Genomic DNA, 11,494 nt, shown 5'->3' with positions numbered 1-11,494 from the left:
TATTTTTGTGTTCGTGGATAGCTCACACGGTAGAGCCACGCTCTCACCTGCCAGGCGGAGTTGTCGTACCAATAAGGTCGCAGGTTCAAACCCCACCACCGCCGCGAAAAAATTTTTATTCTCTGTTGTCTTCTAACATTTCATTCATACTGCAACCACCATTGAGTACAGACGATACAAGTTATTTTTCATTATATTTTATTTGTTCTCCACGTTTATTTGTGTATTGTTGTGCTGACGAAGGGTTTGTACCCGAAACGTCCATTGTCTGTTTTGTTCCCATACGAAGCCTTTCCATTTTCACTCTTTCGTTAGTATTAATAACGAAACAAAATAGAAACATACACACAAAAAATAAAATAAAACAAACTGAACGTTCAAAAGAGCCTGATTGCGATTGAGTTGTGTTATCAGACTACTGAAATAATGCCAACTGTTCTCAACGGAGCTTTAATTAAAAATTAAATATTAAGATTCAATAGAAATCACAAAAATATAAAATTACGAAATTTAAATCTGATGCGGAGAAAATAACTAAACAAATAGAAACTGCTACTTGTCTCCACTCCGTTAATCTACAATCGGCTTGGCTTATCGTTGTTTGTTGTCAACTCATCACAAGTCACTCTCTAACCTCTGGTTTCTGCTGGGTGGATGGACTGCATCAGAGGCAGTGGAGGTAGTATAAATAGATACGGCTGATATATGAACGATAAACACATGTTTTGAAGACTATGTAATGAACGGGTTCTACATCTTGTTCACGAAAATATGAAGGAAAAGTATCCACCGAAGTGGGCGTTCGATGAAGAGTCGCCTGGCCTACATTTTCATTTTCATTTCGAAGATGAGAGAGAGGTTAAAATTAAAAAATGCCATGCATCATATTTCTAATCCATGCATCTAGGCATCACGCGAATAGTCCGGGTAGTTCGTCCGGTTATAAAAGCAAAGTCAACACTTGACTAATTATGAATCGACAATCCATTATGAATATCACCATAAGTAAGGGGAGGCCTTCCGAAAGCTCCTCTAGGGAAACAACTCAAATATTCCCTCAACTAACTAACCCTAATAATAAATAAAACCTTGTACCTTTAACTAACCGTAATAGGAAAAACAAACACCATATCACCTTTACTAAGACTTAAAACTATCCTGAATAGAAAAAAAAAATTCTCCGACCTCGAGCTAACCCTAATAAATAGAAAGAAAAACAAACAAACCGAGGACTGCTTTGCACTAACTTTCACAAATCAAAATCGCGGCTGAGAATCAAAACAATGGTCAAATTAGGAAATTTTAAACTTTCACAAATCTATCAAGGTTTGTTCTAGAGTTTTTAAAATGCTCCTATATGATGATGAATTGAATAAATAAACACATGCCAATGACAAAAGAACCACGGTGAAAATACAAATTTAAAGAAATGCTAGCTCTAGGAGCTTTTGGAAAGTCTCCTTAGTAAGAGTAAGAGCTTGTAAAGAGAAGGGAAGACCGTTTTCATACTTATACACATATTGACGTCACAAACTCACAGGAAGAAATAACGCACAAAAGTGAATAGAACTCACAGGGACACCCAACAGGTTACCCAACACGAAAACAATTCACAACAACTCAATAGCCAAACAACAAACTGGAACACAACAATAAGTACGTTCCCACAACTAATTTGGTAGAGAATGCTGGTGGTAATCAATCAATTCAATCAGACACAACTGAACTGATGCTTGAACTCGAGCCTTTGAGTCCGAGTCTGATCTGAGCCAATGGGTCTGAGTAAAGTTGACAGGTTGAATCAGTTGAATTTTGAATAAAACCCAAATTAGATATGAGGCTATGATAAGGTTTGCCTCAAACACCAATCTATTAATAAAGTAGATAACCAATTATTTTCATGAACAAATTCAAATCCATTCAGAATTGAAGATAAAATTCTTTTGACGGAAACTGAAATTTTATACACGGAACCGGCCTGACTGGTGTTGTCACAGTGTATTTTAATTATAGTCGTAGGCCTCATGTCAAAAACCGCATTCCTCAGATAATCTGCTTCTGGTCTCCTTAAAACGTTGCACTGGCTACCTTTTGAGAACCACATCTATGATAAAATTAGAATTTGTTCCATTATTTATAAAACTCTAAATGGTCATTAAACCTGGTTATTTATATGACCGTATACCCCCCTATTTTTAAAGTAGAAATTTAAGATCTCTTAGTGAAAGATCAATCTTATTTAAACCAAAAATGTTCTGAAAAACTGGTGTTTTCGGAACTCCATTTTTTGGACGCTTTTCCCATGAATATTAAAAGTGCTGACTCATTTACTCATTTCATTATAAAATCAGCTTTCAAATCTAAATTGAAAACTTACCTGTTTGCCTCATGATTTTTATTTTGTGAATGAAGTTTTACCCATCATGCATGTAAACTGTATTGTCTGTTCTCAATGTAATTGAAATTGCTACATTTTTTATTTAAAATTTTTTTTTTTTTTTCAGTTTTATTTATTATATAAAAAATTAAAGTGCCTAGAGCCTGTTGTCAGGGGTAAAACGCTATACAAATGTCATTTATCATTTTCATTTATCATCATCATCATTAATGAATACCCCTGATGATATTGAACATGAGCGCTAACGTCGGGACTTTTTTTCGCTAATTATAATCTCTCTAATTTTAAGTTTGATCATTTGCTAGACTACAACCCTAAATCAAACAGTTTTCATACAAAGAGTTACAGCAGTAGTAATATTAGTAATAGCATGGAGTCTTGGAGTGTCATTTGCCTTGTCCATTCATCATAAGATGATAAGGCTAAGATTTAAAAAAAACTTGAGCTTTTAAATAGTGCAATATCCACTAAATGTGCTGAAAGCGCTTTACAAAGGGTCCCTGACCAACAGCAACACATATCATATAGAAGGAAACATGACACCTGTTTGGCGATAATACAACTTTTTCAGACAGAGACAATGATGTTATTGGCCAGGTACTCATTTTACACCTGAGTATGTATGGTGAGAGAATGTGAATAAAGAGCCTTTTCCATATTATTATTATTATTATTATTATTATTATTATTATTATTATTATTATTATTATATTAAATGTACATTTATATAGCGCTTATGCCGAAGCGCTTCACATTGACCATCAGAAAAAAAAATCATCCAATTTACACACACTCACACACACACACACACACATTATATACATATTATATATATTATTATTATTATTATTATTATATTATTATTATTATTATTATTATTATTATTATTATTATTATTATTATTATTATTATTATTATTATTATTATTATATTATTATTATTATTATTATTATTATTATTATTATTATTATTATTATTATTATTATTATTATTTATTATTATTATCATCATCATCTTTATTATTATTATTATTATTATTATTATTATCATCATCATTATTGTTTTGTTATCGTTGCTGATATCATTTGTTCAGAGAAATTTTATAATGGTTATTGGCCAGAAAGGACTAAATAAAGAAACAGCAAACTTGAACCTATTCTTACAGGTAATAAATGCTGACACGTTTGTGATGGAAAAGTGGAAGGACCGATTTCCTTGATGCTCTAGTCACCATCTGAGTCACAATGGCACACAAGAGCTATGCCAAACACATCGATCTTCCATCGGAGCAGATTTTTCATAACATTCGAAATGCAAGACGATTCGCCATTGATATTGGTAAGGTTGTCCGATTTCTATAGATAGAATGCGCTTGGCCAAGGAGTTCACAACATTGCCATCCGGAAGTATAAAGGACCAACACACAAACACTGTGTAACCATGAACGTTTATAGTCAGGTTAATACAGTTTAGTGAGAACAACTCACAAACGTGGATGGCAAAAACAATAACAAAGGCCTGAGTGACGTCATCTGCATACTATCTATATAAGCAGACCTGCCAACTTCAAATTAAAAAAAAGGAAATTTTAGTTTTCCTGGAGAAAATGATTCCAGTCATTAATTATACCTTTGTATGTGACCAATTTACCCACAGGCGTCAGCCACAGTCTGTGTGTACTGATAGCTCAGTTGGTAGAGCACTCACTTCACACACAAAGGGATTGAGATTGATCCAGTCGATATTTTTCTTTAACTCTCCTGTCCACTCAGCAATTGTTGGATACTTGGGTCTGTTTGATTTGGTTCAAAGTATTTTGCGATAGACTAGTATCCTATCCAAAGGGTAGCAAGCAAGTGTTATGCTCCGTTTCATGTCATAGAAACCGTGATAAACTCTGGCTCCATTGATCTAATGGCTGTGAAGGATTGCTCGCTGTAGAACTCCTCCAGAGCTATTAGGCTCGTAGAGCTGGAGTTTATTTCGGTTTCTATAGCATGAATGGATGATAGCAATTGCTTGCTGTCCTTTGGATAGGACACTAGTCTATCGCAAACTACAGATCTTACGGGCCCAGTTACTTCTGGGTTGACAGGGGGATCAGACAAAAATCTCGACTACACGCCGGATTGATCACAGTCCCTTAATGTGTGAAACCAGTATCTACTAACTATGCTATTGGGAGCACTACTAGCCGCTATTGGGACCACCACTAGCCGCTATTGGGACCACCACTAGCTGCTATTAGGACCACCACTAGCCGCTACTGGGACCACCACTAGCCGCTATTGGGACCACCACTAGCCGCTATTGGGACCACCACTAGCCGCTATTGGGACCACCACTAGCCGCTATTGGGACCACCACTAGCCGCTATTGGGACCACCACTAACCGCTATTGGGACCACCACTAACCGCTATTGGGACCACCACTAACCGCTATTGGGACCACCACTAACCGCTATTGGGACCACCACTAGCCCAGTGGTGTGCAGCAAAATGATCAATAGGGGATGAGTTTTTTGCTCAAGGAAAAAAAGTGAGACGTTGACAGATACTTTCTGGGTGGGGTTCCTGACCTCCAAGGTACATACTGTGTCTTCTATCCCCCTATATCTGATTTCCAACTTGGAACGAGATAACTTGTTTTTGTCCTGGCCCTGGCCAGATACCCTGGGTGGGAGGGTAACAGTCAAATGTATAGTTGGTTTTGGGAGATGATATTTTTTCCCCTTGTAAATCATCTCTCTGTTATGCACTGTATTATTTTTTTTTTATATATGTAAGTTTTGTAAACAATTGAATGTGTTTTTCTTGGTGGGGACCTGTGCTTGTGTCTGGATGAGACATTTAATGATCTCAAACTAAGTACACTAATAGCGTGCTCTTGGAATCTTCACCTGTTCCCTATTTGAACCAATTCCCCTTTGTCTCCCTTATTCTTGGATGCTTTAATTGTATTTCTACAACTTTTTACGATCCCATTTTCTTCCTTTTTACTGGCACTGACATGACCTCAATGTGTTGCAAGCGCTGTAAAACCCTTAAAAACAAAAATAAAACAGATACTTTGTCTTCAACTCCTTGTGTGGCTTTTTGGTCTTGTGGTATGACACTGGTCTGTGCTTTTGTGTTTTAATAGTGTAGAGCTGTTTTTTGAGTATATACAGTGACTGATTAGGTGACTCTGATTGCATAACTCTGGTCTTAAAGTTTTGTCCTTGTGTAAGGCACTTCACAAAACATTACCTTAGTCCTGACGCAAATGTGGATTTATATCATGTTATTGGCATCAGCTAATATTGCTTTTTTCAAAATTTGAAATTTATGATAAAATCAAATTTTTTTATTTTTTAAAAGGAAAAGAAAATTCCCTTTATTCATCCCCAAGGGGAAATTTGTCTTTAGGGACTATTCCAAGGGAAGACTGGAATAACCCAGGCATCAGCTGCAGTGCAGTGCTGAAAAAGAGAACTAGTGCGAGGTGACTTGCTCAAGGTCACACAACTAGGCTAGTAGCCGAACTCGGTACCTTTTGGGTACAAAGCAAAGGCTGTACCACTGAGCCACACTGCCCTCTATGCGTGTTTTTGTGTGTGTGTGTGTGTGTGTGTGTGTGTGTGTGTGTGTGTGTGTATGTGGATGAATTCTGTCGTATGAGCATGTGTACATTTTAATAATGAAAACAGTTTTAGATTAGTTGTGAAATAATTCTGACGGGTTTTGCTTGTTTCATTTAAGGTGGATCCTTGGCAAAAGTTGCCTACAGCTCTCTGATCAAGAAAAAGTCAACTTTGGTGTTTGACGAACCAGAACCAGTAGGTTTTAGCTATAGTCAATCAGTATCTGTATTTGTTTAAGTCGTCCTTCAGAGCCATAAGGCCTACTGAGCCGGAGTTTATCCCGCGTTCTATAGCGTGAAACGGACAATAGCAATTGCTTGCTACCCTTTGGATATGACACTCGTCTATCACAAAGTACTTTCCACCAGATCTAAGAGACCCAGCTACCCAGTCACTGCTGGGTGGAAGGGGGGGGGGGGTCAGGAAAAAATCTTGATTACACCTCAGGATCGATCTCTGTCCCTTTGCATTTGAAGCGAGTGTTCTTCCAACTGAGCTATCGGGACCTCCATCTGTATTTGTAATGTGCTCCAAATTATCTCGGATTTGAGCATTCACTTGGAGGGTGTGAAGGGCTCCACTCCAGATAGCTTAGTTGATAGAGCACTGGCTTTGCATGAAAAGGAACCAGGATGTGGAGTGGAGATTTTTCTGCCCCACCCACCATGTCCACTATAATTGAGTATCTGAGTCTGTTAGATTTGGCAGAAAGTAATATGCGATAGATAGACTAGCATCTTTGCCAAAGGTTAGTCATTGCTATTGTTCATTCAACAATATAGAAACTGGGATAAACTCTGGCTCTGTTAAATGTTACTGTTGACTTTGATCCCATTGTAAAGCACTTAGTGGATATTGCACTATATAAAAGGTTTTAAGTTTTATTTTTTTACTTTTTGGATTAATAATAACGAGTCTTTTTTCCCATCATAGTCCCCGCAGGGTTCCATCTACAATGTATCTGAGACGGACGAGGAGTGTGTGCGTCTCCATTTTGTCAAGTTTGAAACGTCCTACATCGAGTCTTGCCTGGATTTCATACAGGCCAATCTGATCCAGTCGCAGGGATCTCTCCAGAACAAGGTCATCAAGGTCACAGGGGGTGGGGCTTATAAATACACGAACCTCATCAGGAACAAACTCGGTGTCGAGTAAGTTTGATTTGTCACCAAAAAATGGAATATAATATATATATGTTGAAGTGGTTCCGTAGGTTTGTAGTTGATTAATAAGTGTTTTCTGTAGACTTACTCCAACATTGTGGTAAATATTAAAATAATAATGCGCTCCATTGCTACATGTCGAGAACTATTTGTACCATATTTGTATCCAACACGATTCAATATATATATATATATACATATATATAATCTGTCTCTTTCTATCTCTCTCTCTCTCTCTCTCTCTCTCTCTCTCTCTCTCTCTCTCTCTCTCTCTCTCTCTCTCTCTCTCTCTCTCTCTCTCTCTCTACTTTCTCTCTACCTCTTACTCCCTCTGTCTCCCTCTCTATCTGTCTGTCTCTCCCTCTGTCTCTTTCTCTCTTTCTCTCTCTCTATCTCTCTCTCTCTCTCTCTCTCTCCTCTTCTCTCTCTCTTTATCTCTCTTTCTTCCCTCTCCCTCTCTCTATCTCCTCTCTGTTTCATAATTTTTAACATCTTTTACTTCCACTTTATCTCAGAGTGGACAGAGAAGACGAGATCGAGTGTCTAATCAAAGGCTGCAACTTCCTGTTGAAAACATCGAGGACGAGTCGTTTTGCTACATGCGACACGGCAACCCCGATTATAAATTCCTGGGCAGAGATTGCGACATCTACCCGTACCTACTAGTGAACATCGGTCAGGGTCAGCTTATGCAAGGTACTGGACCGAACATTGACAAATCACCTCTTTTGTTTTGACTTGAAAACGTTCACTTCATCTATCTTTTGAAAAAACTGTGAGATTTTATACAAAATAAATAAAAAAAAAATAAAATAGAAAAGACTAGAGCGTTTATATTACGCAATAGCCACTAAAAAGTGCTCAAAGTGCTTTCCACGTGGTCCCTAGTACCCCCCCCCCCCCTCCCCTCCCTAAAATAGGAAAGGTCTCCTCAATTAACCATTGCAAATCTATTAGATTTCAAACATGAGAAATTGAAATTCAAATTCACATTTGAAGTCTTTGTAATTTAAAAAAATCCAAAATCAATGTTGTTTGAAAAAATAGGCAGAAGAGTTAAAAATTGGAAAACTACTTAATCTAATTAGAATTTATTTGCTTTGTAACCCTATCCATATCATCCATAGGGAAATCTAAGATTCATTATGATGCGGACAAAGATTTTCTCTTTCTGATTTTTTTTGTAAAGCACAAAATTTGAAGAATTTTTCTTTTTATAAAAACTGGACACTCGTTGCAGAGCTGTTTTTGTGGAGCAATATAATAATAATAATAATAATAATAATAATACATGGCATTTATATCAAGCATACTCATCACTGTGTGATGCTCAATGCATGTTACAAATAAATATACAAAATTTTCATATATAAAACTTATACCACAATGATATCAATAGCGGGAGTGTATGTAATATTGTATCAATACCATGAAATGTAATGGTAAAACGGTAGTGCTTTAACAATGTATATAATTTATTAACATGTGGCTTTCCTGTTTTAATTTTTAAAAAAAGTTCTATTTTTGTGATAGGTGGATGTGAAGTTTTGGGGGAAATTCTGAAATCGGTAAGGAGAGAGTTGAATGGATGCTGGTCTATCATTGTACAATAGGATTTGCAAGAACAAAAAAAAAAAGTCTTGTGGTATGACACTCGCTTTCAGATCGGAAGGTCCTGGATTCGAGCCTTGCCCAGCAAACAGTTGAGTCCTTGGAAAAGGCTTTTTACTCACATTCTCTCACTGTACTGGAGTGTAAAATGAGTAGCTGGCTGTTAACAGCGTTGTATCAGTCCGAACAAATTGTAATATCGGCTAACAGGTGTCATGTCTCGTCCTACATGTTAAATGTTGCTTTTGGCAAGGGACCCTTTGTAAAGTGCTTTGAGCATGTTTAGTGGATATTGCACTGTATAAAAGCTCAGTTTTTTTAATTAAAAAAAAAAATTAGTGTTGATATTTTTGAGTGCTTTCTCCTTTATTATATGATTTTTTATAAGATTTTTAATGGAGGATGTGGAACATGAGAAATTTATTTGGAAATAATTTCCACATTTCTCACATCATTAGGTGGAATCTGAGAACAAGTTTGAGAGAATTGGAGGAACATCTACGGGTGGTGGAACATTCTGGGGCCTTGGCTCTCTTCTTACACAGGCAAGGGTAAGGTCTTCCTCTTCTTCTTTTCCTTCTCCACCTCCAACTCCTCTTCCTCCTCCTCCATATTTTCTTCTTCTTCTTCTTCTTCCTCTTCATCTTCTTCTTCCTCTTCTTCTTCTTCTTTTTTTTTTCTTCTTCTTCTTCTTCTTCTTCTTCTTCTTCTTCTTCTTCTTCTTCTTCTTCTTCTTCTTCTTCTTCTTCTTCTTCTTCTTCTTCTTCTTCTACTTTTTCCCTTCCTCTCCTCCTTCCCCTTATCGTCTTCTTCTTCTTCTTCTTCTTCTTCTTCTTCTTCTTCTTCTTCTTCTTCTTCTTCTTCTTCTTCTTCTTCTTCTTCTTCTTCTTCTTCTTCTTCTTCTTCTTCTTCTTCGTCTTCGTCTTCTTCTTCTTCTTCTTCTTCTTCTTCTTCTTCTTCTTCTTCTTCTTCTTTCTTCTTCTTCTTCTTCTTCTTCTTCTTCTTCTTCTTCTTCTTCTCTTCTTCTTCTTCTTTCTTATTCTTCTACTACTACTACTACTTCTTCCCTTCCTCTCCTCCTTCCCCTTATCGTCTTCTTCTTCTTCTTCTTTGTCTTCAGTAATAGCTCTGTGAATTTGTATTAATTCATTAAAATATCAAAATAAACATTTAAACATCGTTTTCATTGAACACATATTAATTCATTCAAATATCAAAATAAACATTTAAACATCGTTTTCATTGAACAGAAGCAAAAAAATAATTTAAAAAAAAACATTGAGTCCTGAAACACTTGTCTTATACATGTATTTTTCAGACTCTAGTTGATAAGGTAGCGACTGAATGGTCTGGTCTCATTTAAGAAATGCTAAAATATGCATTTTATTATAGTATGGGTAAACAAAAAAAAAATTCTCCTTGCTTTTTTCCCTTCAGCTTTGTCTGGCACTATAATATACACACCTTCAGATTGCAATCATATATAAAGTATACAGTAGAACCTCGGTATAACAGTTTTGATGATAACCAAGGCTTGTTATAGCCGATTTTTAAGGGAAATAACCCAAATGGCCTCAATCACCATTTATGATTATGTAACATTGAGTAGTAAGTAGCCTATAAACGCACACACACACACACACACACACACACACACACACACACACAGAGCATTTATGAACTAGGCCTTGCCTAGCTCTCAGTTGCCTTTATCTGTAGACTTAGCTGAGTGTAATGTAAGCTGATATTTGTATTTGGATGATATTGAGTGGGTTTCGCACCCCTGCTGTAACCGGTTAAGATCTTAAAAGTCCTGCTATAGCTGGTAAATTTTACTGAAGGCAAAGAGGGAGAAAAAAACAGGGATTTTAAAGACAACAGTTATAACCGGGTACCTCTTATGTCCGGACCTAGTACAATGAGGTTCCACTGTGTATATCTTTTTTTGTAATTTGTCCTTTTCCAGGAGTTTGATGAGCTGTTGGAGCTTGCGGAGCGAGGAGATCACAAGTCTGTGGACATGTTGGTGAAGGACATATACGGAGGAAGCTACAGGGAGATTGGGCTGGGGGCTGACGTCATTGCTAGTAGTTTTGGCAAGGCGGCCAGGGAAAATAGAGACGGTTTGTAGGATTGTGATTTTTGTTGGTGTGGGGAAGGTGGGGAGGGGTTGGAGTAGTTTGGTGGACATTTTTGGTGAAGCACATCCGTGATGTGGGAGTTACCAGGAGATTGGGCTGGAAACCGATGTCATTGCCAGTCACTTTGGCAAGACAGCCAGGGAACATATAGACGGTTTGTAGGATTGTGAATTTTGTTGGTGTGGGTGGACATGTTGGTGAAGGACATCCATGATGTGGGAGTTACCAGGAGATTGGGCTGGAAGCCGGTGTCATTGCCAGTCACTTTGGCAAGACAACAAGGGCAAATATAGACAGTTTGTAGGATTGTGATATTTGTTGGTGTGGGGAAGGAGGGGGGGGGGGGGGGGGTGGAGTAGTTTGGTGGACATGTTGGAAGGACATCCATGATGTGGGGGTTACCAGGAGATTGGGCTGGGAGCCGATGTCATTGCCAGTCGTTTTTGGCAAGGTGGCCAAGGAAAATATAGACGATTTGTAGGATTGTGATTTTTGTTAATCAATTTTCTCATGGAGAGAATTGGGTTGTTGGTGATGATTTTGGTGAAAGATATCCAC

The 11,494-nt window shown here is 37.4% G+C and overlaps 1 protein-coding gene across 1 annotated transcript; it reads left to right on the top strand.

Moving 5' to 3' along the window:
* Positions 1-600: 600 nt before the first annotated feature.
* LOC144961176 (4'-phosphopantetheine phosphatase-like) lies at positions 601-10,918 on the top strand (the record flags this gene model as incomplete). Its single annotated transcript, XM_078894464.1, has 9 exons — positions 601-679; positions 3,564-3,736; positions 6,140-6,216; positions 6,955-7,172; positions 7,700-7,770; positions 7,824-7,839; positions 7,871-7,880; positions 9,254-9,346; positions 10,762-10,918. Coding segments are annotated over exons 2-9 (736 nt in total), but the record flags the coding sequence as incomplete, so codon positions are not given.
* Positions 10,919-11,494: the final 576 nt, after the last annotated feature.

The sequence above is a fragment of the Berghia stephanieae genome, unplaced genomic scaffold (assembly GCF_034508935.2).
Source record: "Berghia stephanieae isolate SIO BIC M18660-M18661 unplaced genomic scaffold, UCSD_Bste_1.3 scaffold164, whole genome shotgun sequence".
Lineage (NCBI taxonomy): Eukaryota > Metazoa > Mollusca > Gastropoda > Nudibranchia > Aeolidiidae > Berghia > Berghia stephanieae.
Note: the sequence above shows the minus strand (reverse complement) of the source record. Positions and strands in the feature narration are given on the sequence as shown.